We start from the raw sequence: 13,914 nt of genomic DNA on the forward strand, positions 1-13,914 counted from the left end.
TTTTTCATAAAAATAGAAAGTACGGAGAGTAACCATTGGGGTTCGAAGCCGCACTTGGAAAAGGCTCATACACCACAGTGGAACACGTGCCCGCAATGCCACTCGTGCAGATTCTTGGAACGAAATTCCCCTCAAATGGGGGTACCTTCTGTGCATAAGGGAAAATTGCCTCCCCGTGTTGGCTACTCCACTTGCATTTCGCCATGACATGATTTTTTTTCACTTTTTTTTTTTTTTTGGGGGGGAGAAAATTTTTACAAAAATGAAGAAGATAATTGTTAGCAATGTTGATCCGGTTCAAATGGGGTCGGTGTACATTAGGTTGCAATTTCCAAGGTGTGCTCACGCCGGGGCCAGATGAGTAGCCCCTACTGGTAACAGCGCTGCCTCCAATGGGGAGGTGACCGATTAAGGTACATTTATTTTACGAAACACAAATTCCGCTTACGGCGGTTCATGAGCTGATTGAAGAGCCAGTTCATGGCGGGCTCCACACCGTGTCCAGTTTTGGAAGAGCATTCTGCTAAGTGGCTTTTCCAGGGACGGGGGGGAAAAGATGCAATAATTAATTGAACACGTGTAGGTATGGCTGGTGTATACGGACAGGAACATTTGTGTGTTCCCAAGGATGACCCCTCCAGCAAAGACCTCCTTTATTTTTTTATTTTTTTTTTTTTTTTACCAGTTCCTATCAACTATGTGGTCAATTTTTAGCTCACTCCTGACATGCTGGAGCAGCATGCAGCTCTTCCTGTCCTGTTTGCTTGCCACGACGAGGAAGTCATCGATGTGGTTGTAGTCCTGCAGAACTTTGTAGAATCCTCTTTTCGCTGCAGGGGGGGGGGACGTGGCGATTCGCAGTGGGGATCATTGCCCTTGCGCATTTATTATTCTTTCTTTTTTTCCATTTTCCCCTTTTCCGTTTTGGCGCTTTACCTATCTTTAACCTCCCGTGATCGGAGAGGTCGATGCAGTAAATGACCGCGTCGATGTCTAGCCTGTTAATGGACGCCTGCGCGGTGGGGAAAAGAACCAAGTGTGCACTTAACTCAGAGACTGTGCTGATTCGGAAGGAGTAACTGGGGTGTACGCCCACGCAAGCAACCATTAGTTTTATTTTTTATTTTTTTTTTTTTTTCCGAGTTACGTCGTCCTCTATGCTATAACGGGAGTCCCATATGATGACGGAAAATTCTTCAAAGTCGATTTTTTCCGGCAGGAGGCCTAGCAAAACGGGAGACAGGGTAACGGAGTGAGAGCACTTGTTGTGTTATGGGGGAACATTTACAACGTGCTGCCAAAAATTGACAGGTTATAGGCAGGCAAACCTTCCGTCGGCTTGACCTTCAAAAATCGGCTGTGCTGGAGGTACTTAACTAAAGTGGTTTTCCCACTTTGCGCTGGGCCACAAATTCTTATTTGGAAAATTATCTGTTTACGAAAAAACTTGTCACAGCAATCTCGCAAAAAGGACGCCACAGCATTACCCATTATATTGGTGCATTGGCATGAGTAGGACAGGCGTCTTGGTCGATCCGTATGGGCAACGGCGGTGTGTTGCAGGTGTGACGCCTGAGATGGTCTTTCTGTGTTTGTTCAGTGTTACTACGTCCGCTTTACGCGATGCACTGGTGACGTAATAAAAATCGCTGTCTAATGTAGGTTGGTTAATCTGCCCTTGTGGCGTATTTGTTCGCCGTCCTTTGGGGTGGCTAGAGCGTCTCTCCTCTTCAACCAAATCGGTTTCTTTCCGCTACTTCTGCTAACACGTTCAGTTGCACCGCTTCATGTCACGTCGCGCCAAGTGCACACCTGCAGCTAGTCCCATTATTATGCTTCCGCCTTTCCCTCACGCACTCCAGTCGGTTAAAAAAAATGAGCCCAACTTGCACTCGTTCAGATTAAGGTTATCATTAGGAATGGCAGAACGGGGATACCCCTGGCAAAAAAACATACGCGAATGCATTTCCTTCGGCAAGGAAAGGTCCTACACATGTACGTTCCTATCGTGTACCTCCTTGTGTGGTCCGCGAAATGTTCCCCACCGTTATGCTTTCCTCGTTTGGAAAAAAAAAAAAAAAAAAAAAACACCCAGTTAGCAACGCAGCTACATGGCTCCCTAAAAGTGCAAAAAAAAAAAAAAAAAAAAAAAAAAATCACCTTCATTCTGTATTCAGTCAAGAATCATGACCCTACGTTAAAACAGAACGCGTTTTCCGTTCGTCCCGTTTTGAAGTCCCCTTTTTGCTCACCGCGTGTGTACACAATTGTGCGCTTAAAAATGTGCCATATGCACATGCCAACCGGGGGGAACTTATACACCCATGGGACAGACGAGCTGAAGGTATGCGCCCCTCTGAAGCAGCGTACTCCCTTTGTAACAATGTAGAGTCGTCTCAATTATAAAAAAAAAAAAAAAAAAAGTGAACGGATCGACCAAATAGAAAAAAAAAATTCGGGTGCTTAGCAAACAAGTCTAGCTGACACAAAAACAAAGCGCGACTGCAGTGGAATGCAGTCCACCGCAGTCTACACATCTGCGTAACTGAGCAGACGTAAGATGCACGCGTTTTCGGTGCATACGGGCGCGCTTCTACATTTCGTGTAGGTTGCCGTCCCGCGGTGTTAAATGGGGGCACTAATTTCGGCGCAGCAGCAAGCGCTACGCACGGAAGAAGTTTGACGTGAATAACTGAGCATTGGCTAGCTTAACGGAAGAGATATCTAATGGGAAAGGAAAACACTCCTCCAAAGGGAACACCTCCCCCCCACCATACGCCTGTACGATACCCTGTCAAATATCGACCCAGTCCCCCACGCAGAAAACCAATCTTGCCAACTCTTCCAAGTCCTTACGACAGACTCGGTGCTTCCCAAACGGGGGTTGTCCCCCAAGTTTGGAAAGACTATCCTTGATGTAATCCCCTGTGCAACTGTGTACGTAAAAGGTATTTCTAAAAAAGGTTATAAGAAATTTATTTCTCCGTGTTTGCACTAAATCTACCTTATCTTCCGTCTGCAGTACCGCCAGGGGGACCAACTCCTTCGCTAACACCTGCCTGTAACTTTCTCGTGATATAATGCCCGCTTTACAAAAAAAAACGTCCAAAAGGGAACGCATCAAATGGGCAAACGCAGGGGTGTACTTGCCCTCCCTGTTCAAATCCAAGTACATCTGCTGGCAGAAGGTCGATTCGTCCAGCGTGGCAAAGTCGCTCTGTATGGTGGGATCACCCAGCCGTTTCAGGGTACAACCGTCGCTTAACCTGCGTGGCGTGCTAACCTGGTTTAACCTGGTTCCTGTGGAGGACCCGTTCGGGTGTTCCGTTCCTCTCTCCCCACGCCACAGGATATTATGCTTTATCATCGTCACAATGGCTGCGTGGAACAGGGTGGCATACTCTTCCAGGAAGTGTTCGTACACTTGGAAGAGGCACGACGTAAGGTTACCCAACTGGTTGGAGCAGTCCCCCCTGGTTTGATCACTACTTGTGTCCTTTTCCTCTATAGTGAGATCCTCCTTTGTGTATTTCTCCGGGTCACGCTCGTTCACTTGATCACTCTTGTGGTTATCCTCCTCGGGACAATTAACGACACCCCACTGGCGATCCGTCGACACTTCCCCCCCGGTCGCTACGCTCCCTCGAAGACGCTGCAAAATGACGAACGAATCGCTCAACACCCGCATGTACACGTGGTTACTGCATAAGGTATACAAATATCGGTTGCTAAAAAAATTCTCGTAAAAACTGCAAATTATTCGATCAGGAATTCTAGACGTGCTATCCTTAAGGAGGAAATATAAGTAATGAGAAATGAGAGAAGATATAACCAGGGGGAAGTATATCTTTGCGCTGCTATGGTAGTACTGCATGCCACTCTGCTTGATCCTCCTCACCATGAGGATATGCTTGTTCTCCTCCTCTCTCTGTTCGAGTAACCTGTACTCATCATACACGTAGGTAAAAAAGAGGATGGTTTTTTGTACCTCCCGCGTCAGGTTTAGGTCACCCACTATGCTTAGAAAGTTGGGTGGAAAAATATTCACCAGGTCGAAGTAGACAAAGAGCGAAATAATGTTGTCTTCCTCGATCGGTTCGCTCGTGCTAGCCGCTCCACCATCATCCACTTGACCGTTTTCCACTTCACCGGACGCTTCACGCGCTGCAGCCTCCACGCCCCGCTCGTACAAATTCAAAAACCGCAACAACACGTTCAATGTATACTGCAGGTGCACATGGAAGGTACCCAAAAAAAACTGCATCACCCCCAGGGCCAGCTCCTCAGATTGTATACCCCTCAGAAGAGTTCCAAAAAAAAAAAAATAATTTTTCCCAACGTCATTTACAAAAAATTGCTTCCTCAAAAAGGAAAGTAACAAGTACTGCTGGTCATTGTTGCAAATGCTTTGTGTAAACATCCGTTCGTTCCTGCTTCGCAGAAGGGTGTCTTCTTTGCTCCTTCCAGACAACACGTGAAAGAATATCTTCGTGAGCATCTTCAACGCCAGTGTCTCCTCCTTCTCGTTTATTTGACGCCCCAATAGTCTCCATAACCTTCTCGAGATGGTAAAGAAGTAGGGGTTCTTGGATGAGCTGATATAAAAAAGGAACTCCACGACGGCCGTACATATTGTGTAGCATTTCAGCGTGTCATTTGAAAAGCACTTTAACTGCTGAATGATTATGACGCATAGCAGTTCGTATGGAAAGTCGAAGTAGCACGCGAGGTGCTCCCTCTCTACGTTCACTTCCCCGCCTACATCCACGTCCACATCTGTTTCCATCCCTTCAGGTTGCATATTCACGCCATTCGGTCCGTCCCTACCCAGGGGATGCTCCTCCTTCTTGCCGACCAGATCGCCCCTTCCACTTCCCAACAAAACGACCCGCAATTTCTTCACAAATTCTGCATGCACCAGGCAGCGCTTAAAATAAACATATCTGTACCGCTGGCTAGTCAGCTCCTCCATTATGATTGCGTAAATTATTCCCAACACGTTCAGCACGATGAGGTCGCAGGGGTCTGTCCCCAAGTCGTCACTCAACGCCTCCGATTCGCCCACCGTCTGGGAATCCTCCCCCTGGCAGCCACTACCAGAAGATGAATCACTCCCACTAGCACTTCTATCAGGGCTGGCCTCTTGGCGGGAGGAGAACCTCTTCACCCTCCTTGACGTGCCAGTAGACGTTCCAGTAGATGTGCCACTAGATGAATCGCTCGGCATACTCCACTGCCCTTCGCCAAAACAGTACAGCCCCCGGTTGAAGGCCGAAAACTGACTCCTGCCCCCATGGGCCAACTTGCCCAATTTACCCCTCTCCGTCGCATAGGCGTTCAGCTTAGTTAGAACACCATTGGGGGAGTACATAAAGATAGAAAATAGAACCCACTCGATGGACTTCATATACATAAGGAACTCATCCCTGAAGGGTTCTTTTTCCTTCCCCCCAACTGTGCATCTAGAAAATTGGTATCTATACACCATGAGCAATTTTGTGTACTTGGTAAACATGTCTAACAAGACGTACTTTATTCTTTTCATCACGGTTTGCAACTTGTTTGGCGGTTTGCGTGGCGGCCAGCGACCACGTCCCCTGCGCCAGTCGTTCCGCTCAGGTCGGTGAAGACGACTGGTCCGACTGTTAGCATTCATCGCCCCGTCACAGAACCTATCCCACACATAGCCAAAAATGTACTTGAAAAAAAAAAAGTACTTATTAATTTTCTTCTCCAAGAATATAAAAATGTTGATGATTCGGTTGATGCTCTTCCCTGGGAGGTCCTTCCTGCACTTATGCAAGAACTCCCTGTTCAGACAGAGCGTCCGGTAGAGCGACGTTACGGTAGGTGGTTCTGTGGATTCGCCAGCTGACTGGTTTACTACTCCGATGGGTTCTAGAACCCCTTGTTCATCTCCATCAAAGACGCAACAGAAAAACAAAAAAATCTCATTATTCACTCGATTGATTTTCTCCAGAATGGCGTAGAACAAGCAGAACAACATGTAGCAGGTTTCCTTAAAATTGTGAGCATACTTCTTGAGGCACTTCCCCACGTGGGTAGTTCCTTCCCCCCTCCCGAGGAGCATCTCGTTGAAAAAGGTCTTATTATGAAGGTATATACAAATCTGGTCAATAACTTTATTGAAGCATTTATAAAAGAGCATAGTTCGTTTGGGTGTCTGCTCAATATTCTCGTTGTAAAAGGAGATCAACACGTGCATGGTCTTTAATATATCTGTGAAGAACAGGTTAAGAAAGAGGAGGTCCTTCTTCTGGTAAAGGCACTTTATAATGTCACTTAGGACATTGTTAAAAAAGGAGAACAATTTTTTCAATAATTCTTGATTCATGTGGTGTGCTACTTTCATCGCCTTCAAAATGGTGCACACAAGAATTTTTAATATGTACAAATTGGCGCTGCGCGATTTAACTTCGTAGACAAATTTGCTCCTATCCTCATTCGTTGTCATATCATTAGAGTGTTCCTCTAGGTAGTCTCCATTTTTCATGCACACAATTTTGTCTCCAAAGGTGCAAATGTATATATGTCCAGGTGTGTCCTTCACATATGTTGTTAATTCGGTTGTCCTCTCTTTTTTGCTATCACTTTCGGGGGGTACATCATTTCGAGAACATAAACCGAGCTGCGCGTTTTCCTTTCGTACTTCTTCAGCACACTCATCGGTTTTCAATTTTTCACCTTGTGTCTCTGCGTGCTTTTTGTGGTGGGCCTCCCCAGAGGGGGACGGACTCCTCCTCAGAATGACCAACTGGTTCACATACTGGGTATACGCAGCACAGGCAACTGCACCCTCCGCCAACGAAGCATGCACATGGTTAATTAAGCTCAAGCAAAAGTCGATTAAGGAGAAAAGCACATGGGAATAATTATCCTCCTTCTGTTTAACATAGCTAAACCATTTGTTTATTTGCTCCCTCGAAATATATTTCAATTCAGACTGGGAAATTAATATGTCCACAAAGTGCATGTCCCCCCCATTTTGTTCCTCCCAAATGGCATAGCCATCTATCACGACGTTTGTCAATTCGAGCAGGACGTTGTAAATGTTGTTCGCTTCATTCAAATGCAACTCCAGGTAGGAAGACAGCAAAGTTTGGAAAATATCGTCATTACTGAAATTGAAGGAGATACACACTTCAATAATGTCTACCTCATTAATCCTTTCTATAACTTTTTTAAAAGCTGTGTATTCTGTTAGGGGTCCATATTTTTTAACAAATGTGTTGTAGGAAAAAAGGAACTCATAATATTTTTTTTCTTCTTTTAATATGTTCAAAAAGGTAATTACATTTGTGATAATTTTTGAAAAAATATATTTGTCATTTTTTATATGGTCAAATAGGTGCAACGTATTTTGCATCAATTTGCTACGGTCTTCCTGATCATCTTCTCCCCATTTGTATAATCCCCCGGGGGTATCACTACTACTATAATCCCGTTTGGGCATACACCATTTGTTCACAACCCCTTGGTTATCTGTGCTGTTTTCATTGAACATTCTAAGCTGGTATGCAGTCGCTCATCCTTAAGGAGAAAATATCGAATGGGATACACCTTCACTGTATGTATGCATTTATGCATGAACGGATGTATGTGCATTTAGCCAGTTCTTCATTTCGTCATTTGCTAACCCTTGACCTTTTCTTTTAAAGCGTTCAAATAAAATGGCACAATGAAAAAAGCCTCCGTCGTGAATGCATAAAATGCGCCTTTCCTTTCACGTAAGAGGAAAATTGGGTTGAAGAATAAAAAAAAAAACAGCCAAAAAGGGGCACCAAGGAAATAGGAAAATAAAATAAAAAAAAAAAAAACAGCGAACAGAATAGCGGAAAAAAAAAAAAAAAAAAAAAAAAAAAAAAATCTAAGAACAAAAACTGACGAAAAAATATGAACAAATTAGCCATTCATCAAAATAGAGAAATTCATCAAGAAAAACCTTTGCGTATTTTCCCCAAATGCCTCGTCAACAAGTGTAGAAAATAAAATACACACACAATTTGCCATGGCGATTTTGTCACTGTTATTTGTTGCTGCTCCTATTTTGTGGGGAACCTTCGTCAAGTTTATTCATTTCACGTAGTGGAAGCAACATAAAAGGAGTGGAGTTGTCAATTGTGGAATGACCCCAGCTAGCGATTTAAAAAAAAAAAAAAAAAAAATATATGAACGGTGTATAATTTTTTTTTCATTTAAGTTCTATAACAACCTGAACAAGTCATCACTTTTTAGCAATTCTATATAGAGTAAAAAAAAAAAAAAAAATTACAAAAGACTTTATCGTTTGTAATAAAACGAAAATGCCAAGAAGTGGTACACTGTGCGTTTTTCCGTTTAAAAAAAACGCGGTGAGCCCTATTTTCGTCTTATTTTTTTCCCCTAAAGTGGGCAAAACGGAAAAGAGGAAAAGAGGGGACAGTACGCAAGACGGCATCAACATAAAGTGACCCAAAACAGTTCGCCAAAAGGATTGTACATTATATATTTTTCTCTTCATTAAGTTTGAAAAGGAGGAAAAGCGTGCCACATGAATGTTGCGCTTTTGGAGTAGCAAACTTGCTTCCCCATCTGCGCAATCCTCACAGTTAAGGTACCTTTCCAACCTCAGTAAAACACATCTTCATTATTTATATCCATCAACTGCCCAACGTCGTGTAGCATCTACGAAAAAGGGCGCGCAGGAAAGGGCAGCATGAGTACAGTATAGCAGCGCATCGCCCCTTGTGAATTGCCGCTTCGTATCGCAAGCAACGCGCCAGTATATAGCCCTACTTCCATTTGCTCGTAAATGTCAACTGCTGGAATTTTAACGAGCACTACGGGTTCGCGCATCGAATCGATAGGGACTGTGAGGAAAAGGGAGAGTGGGGATCGGGGGAACAGGTAGACAATGAACGTGCGCATGCGAACTACCAGTCCGCACGTAAACACTTGCAAGGCATGAGCCAGCCGGCTTTCATCATAATCGTGGGTGCGTCCCATTAACCGTCAATTTCCGTGTCGACGTCAAAATGATCTCCGTCCGTGCTTTCTTCGGTTGAGTCACCATCCGCTGCGCCGTTTTCCCCATGGTTGTATTTGACGGACATTCGCTTGTCTATGAAGGTGGGTGAATGGTGATGTAGGGTGTTGCACAGGTTTGTTGTGGAGGTTCCTGCGTGCCCACTTTTAGTATAACTTTTCCTGGTGCGTCCGCGCAAGTCTTCCCTTTGCCCCTTGAGCAGTGCCCGCAGTTCCCTCTCCTGCGCATGCATTTTGTTTATATCAGTAGCGCCCCCTAGGTCGTCCTGTGGTCTTTCATCCCCCTCATCATGAAGCTTTATTTTCATTAATTTGTCCCGCTGCTCATTGGACAAATTTGCGGAATAGTCCCTATAGTACACATTCAGGGGTCGTTGCATTCGCTTCGCCCCGAGGACAATTTGTTTGTCCAATGAAAGGGACAAGAAAAAGGAAAAAATAAAAAAAAGAGGAGACATTTTGCACTTGTCGTTTTGGTAAGGCACGCGGTGGAAAATGACGCATCACCGGGATGAAAAAAAAAAAAAAAAAAAAAAAAAAAACCAAAATCACAGAATTGTCAAATTGTTAAATTGCCAGTTTACAACCAGTGGTGAGATCCCCGAAGAAACATGTTTCGATCAGCATCAGAGTCTGGACAAAGAGTGTATTCTGCGGACGGCAGGAAAACCAGGCGCCAAACATCGCACTACTTTTTTCACACCCGATGGTGTGATTAATGCTGGTCGAGGAAATGCGCCTTCGTTCTTAACCTACAGACAACTGTGTACATACAGCGGACAAAAAAATAAAATAAAGAATAGAAAACGATGAAGTGTATTGGTGGGAGAAAATAAGTGTTGCCCCTTAAAGATCATATTTTACAACGTTGCACCCTTTGAGCATTGCCATGTGTCACCAATTTGAGACATCCTCGGTGGTGACTTCCCTCCCGGTGGGACCCTTTCCATTTCTTCACATGAAAAGGGGCAGCTACATTAGTGGCTACCCTTTTTCCGATGTTGCTTTGTCGTGCCGAACAAATCGACTGAGAATGATCTGACATACAAGTTGATGCGCAAGCAGCGGATGATGAGCTTTTCCCCCCCCAATCCCCACCGCGCAGGAAAGATAAATTCCCATTCTTCACAGTCAACAATTTTTGCGAAAACGTTCTGAACAGAATGGTGAAAATGGGTTTCGCTTTTCGAGAGGCGTCCCGTATGTGCGCTTTTTTTTTTAAGATAACCTAGTAGTTTGCGCCATTCCAAGGTAGTGTTCCAACTGCAGTTGCTTCTTCCTACGTGAGGTGTGAAAGTGCCAACTGGGGTGCTTCACGGCTAGGCGAAGAGCTCCCTCGATGTTGCTTCGCGCTCGCTAAACAGCGTAACTTGTGCTCACCAATCTTGCGAAAGAAAAAAAAGTTGGCAAAGTGAGGCAGCACATGTGGTCAATTCCGCCAACTCGTGAACCACTGCCCGTCGGAATGGGCACCCCTTGTGAATCAGCCAAGGTTAGAGAAAAGAAACTGTGCATAGGAGGTGAAACGAAATTGCTTCGCCTACTTCGTTCTTAACCCACTCCTTTTTTGTGCCTTTTTCAAGGAACACTCCAAATACTCCCCGTTAAGAGGTTCGGGGGAGACACTCGTTTGAAAACTTCCACCTAGGGGATAGCCCCCCGCAGTGTACCACTCTGCTCGTTTGCCAAAATGACCCAACCTACGACTCGCCATGCGTAAAAGAAAACACACACCCCTGTTGGTGGTGTCACTGATAATTCTGATTTGCCTCTTAGAAGGTTCACTCAAATGTGTGAACTTAACTCCTCGGAGGAGGAAGTCTGCACCGGTTAGCAGCTCCAAACAGGCGCACGCACAGAAGAGCAGAAACAACCGAAGGAAGTGTCCCCAGTTTTACATTACCCGATACGGTGTTATCCCAAAGAGGGAGAAACGATCTTGCAGGGAGGTGTTCAAATTATACAAAGGCTGTGGAACGACATGCTCCTACGAATGGGTAGAGAGGGATGACAACGTGGAGGTAAAGATATGTCTTGCCCCGGATGTCACATCAGACGACATTCAGTGCATATTAAAAAGTGATCACTTATATGCCAAGCTGAAAAACAAACCACAGAGTCTCATAGAAGGGAAGTTGAAAGGACAGGTGGACGTAAACCAGTCCACGTGGTTCCTAGAAAAGTACAAAGAATTCTCCGTTCTTATGATTCATTTGAAGAAGAAACAGGATAAAGGAATAAACGAATGGGTAGGCGTAATCGAAAAGGAAAATATTCTTCACTTGTCATATGATAACGCTTCTTCAGGACACAATAATCTTAGCGCATCGAAACATGTAAATGCACAACCGGGGGAGGTCCTCCTTAGACAAGTCTTTCCAAATGCCAAGGCTGACGACGTGTTCAGCTTCGTCCTCAAATGGGCCAACACAAAATCCAATGGACCAAACGAATTTGGTATCCCCAGGATGAAGCTAAAAACGACAGTCATAAATGATGAACACGAAATAGAGATCATCATTTCTGGATATGACTTAAAATGGGAAGCGGAAGACAGTCTGGTCATAAAATTCAGTTCGCTGGAAAATGGGGTAGAACTCATCACCCACAGGGGGAAGGTGGCTAGTGGGGTAAGAGGGCTGCATGGAAATATGGTAAGCTTCTTAGTGAAAGAATGCGAAAATGGAATACTAAAAAAACTGCAACATGACTTGAAAGGAGTTTTTTATTTAAACCCCATGTCGAAAAAAGCAGAGACGCTCATGCATGGACACACACCCCAGACGAACTACGACTACGTGTCTGACGGTAAGGTGGGCCCACAACACATTTCCATAAATAGGGAAGAGCCTATTGAAAAATCCACACAAAATAATAAACTAAACCAGGTAGATAATACACAAGGGGGGACAAACACAGAACAGGTAACACATATAAAGAAGGACTCCCCACAGGAAGAACTAATAGTAGAGGAACTGAAGCTACACTCCAAGGTCAACCTAACCTGTGAAGATAAATCCAAAGAACCGGCATTTATGAAAGACTGGTCGGAGGAGAAAAAAATCGAATTTAGAAGAAACTCCGTCCTTCAGTTAAAAAGAAATTTAGAAATGTCACAGGAGAATAAACTCATCATGAAGCTGGAGGATTACGTGAACTATATGAAAGTATCCTTTGACCTCACTGATGAGGAAGCCAAATTGGTTTGGAAGAAGGGAATGGCTAAATCGGATGAGCAGAAAAGTAAGGAGCGCTTTTACAGGTTCACGGAGGTGGAAAAGCTCACCGATAGGATAGGTTTAGTCGTCCCGGGGGAGGAAACCAACCGAAACGGTGATAACATAGGACCGGAAGAAACATATACCTACTGTCACGCAGAGAAGAACACCCCCCCCTTCACTGACCTAACCAGGAAGGAAAGCTTCCATGAGAAGGAAGACAGAACCATTGATGCGGAAAACCAAAACAGTATTAACAGACGCTTCTTCAACTGCCTGGAAGAGGAGTTACTCGACCCAGAAGATAAACCAAAACTGACCTTATACGAAATATACTGCAAAAGTGACCAAACGGAAAAAGAAAAAATGAGAGAAAAATGGAAAATGAATGAACTGAGGTTAAATACGCTAATTAACGAATTGGCCTACTCAGAGGAGGATATGATTCCCACGGTTTGTAACAACTACAGGGATGTGCTCCTGAGTGATGAGTATGCCTGCCTCATGCAAATCAGGTTGGAAGAATCCCCCCCGACAAATGAACAAGAGAAGAGAATACTCAAAATAATTAACTCCTTCGCATTAAGTCTCTACGACGATATAAAAATTGTAATGGAACATGAGGAGAAGGAACACTTAAAAAAAATCCAACTCATTTGTGAAAAAGCTGTAAACGATGAGAAAGGGCTGAACGATTTTATCGAGTCCATGAAGCCACTCTTAGACTACTCTTTCCTTGGATACATAAAGCACGCCATACGGATGGAAAAGAGGAAAATAAAAATGGAAAACAAGGACTTCAGAGAGCAGCCCTCCGATTGGCTTATCATCCTCATGATTATCCAGAAGGGAATTTATTCTATTTTAGAAAAGGACATATGGGAAGACGTCATCCACATCACTACCATCATCTGCCAGGAACAACCCAGTGTGCGTAAGACCATGCTAACGACTATGGTTGCCTCCATGCCCAAGGCCGATTGGATCTTTTTCAAGGACGTTATTAAAACTATATACAAATGTGTACAGGAAAGAAAAATTACGGCTAACCATTTTCCTGACTTCCCCCATATCCCGGAAGCCATCTTCCAACTCAATTACGACATTGAAAGGATTTTACCTGACTGGTTCATAAAACAAATGCTCGACGAGTATGATAAGTCCGTTGTGGAACTAATGAAATCCAGGAAGCCTCTCTTTTGGAAGATGAAGGAGACCAACTGGGACAAGAAGTTCGTGCAGGACTTCAAGCAGCTGCAGGTGCAGCAGTTCCGTCAGTACGAGCGGCACGCCGGTGGGGGCACCATGTAGCGCAGCGCCTACCACGGCCGATTAGATGATTATCTGATTAGATGATTAGCCAATTAACCGATTAGCTGATTAGCCGTTATGCTCATCCGTGGCAGGCACATTATCCAAACAGAACAACATACAACGGGCCACATGTTCTGTGCCTACTCCTTACGTCCCCACTGAACAATTTTTTTCAAGTTCGTTTGCACACATCGGTTCCCGCTCAACGGGTCGCGCAGAAAAGGGGACTGAACGGACGACCCCTAAAAAAATTCCCTCACCGTCCATGTTTCACACGTTAAATATAGCAATCTGCGTTTTCCCAATAGGCAGTGCTACGGAAACTATTTTACCAACG

The 13,914-nt window shown here is 44.4% G+C and overlaps 4 protein-coding genes across 4 annotated transcripts; 1 reads left to right on the top strand and 3 right to left on the bottom strand.

The window, feature by feature from the left end:
* Positions 1 to 419: 419 nt before the first annotated feature.
* PCOAH_00017140 (ADP-ribosylation factor-like protein) lies at positions 420 to 1,491 on the bottom strand (the record flags this gene model as incomplete). Its single annotated transcript, XM_020058523.1, has 5 exons — positions 420 to 531; positions 683 to 830; positions 937 to 1,012; positions 1,148 to 1,224; positions 1,329 to 1,491. The coding sequence occupies 5 exons, from the start codon at positions 1,489 to 1,491 to the stop codon at positions 420 to 422; spliced, it is 576 nt and encodes a 191-aa protein (XP_019914102.1).
* A 1,303-nt stretch (positions 1,492 to 2,794) lies between these two features.
* On the bottom strand, positions 2,795 to 7,525 carry PCOAH_00017150 (Uncharacterized protein; the record flags this gene model as incomplete). Its single annotated transcript, XM_020058524.1, has 1 exon — positions 2,795 to 7,525. The coding sequence occupies one exon, from the start codon at positions 7,523 to 7,525 to the stop codon at positions 2,795 to 2,797; it is 4,731 nt and encodes a 1,576-aa protein (XP_019913994.1).
* A 1,103-nt stretch (positions 7,526 to 8,628) lies between these two features.
* PCOAH_00017160 (Uncharacterized protein) lies at positions 8,629 to 9,503 on the bottom strand (the record flags this gene model as incomplete). The annotated part of the gene is made up of 3 exons (XM_020058525.1): positions 8,629 to 8,685; positions 8,797 to 8,870; positions 9,011 to 9,503. The coding sequence occupies 3 exons, from the start codon at positions 9,501 to 9,503 to the stop codon at positions 8,629 to 8,631; spliced, it is 624 nt and encodes a 207-aa protein (XP_019914274.1).
* A 1,254-nt stretch (positions 9,504 to 10,757) lies between these two features.
* Positions 10,758 to 13,574, top strand: PCOAH_00017170 (Uncharacterized protein; the record flags this gene model as incomplete). The annotated part of the gene is made up of 1 exon (XM_020058526.1): positions 10,758 to 13,574. The coding sequence occupies one exon, from the start codon at positions 10,758 to 10,760 to the stop codon at positions 13,572 to 13,574; it is 2,817 nt and encodes a 938-aa protein (XP_019914170.1).
* Positions 13,575 to 13,914: the final 340 nt, after the last annotated feature.

Source organism: Plasmodium coatneyi, chromosome 7, assembly GCF_001680005.1.
Source record: "Plasmodium coatneyi strain Hackeri chromosome 7, complete sequence".
In the NCBI taxonomy this organism is placed as follows: domain Eukaryota; phylum Apicomplexa; class Aconoidasida; order Haemosporida; family Plasmodiidae; genus Plasmodium; species Plasmodium coatneyi.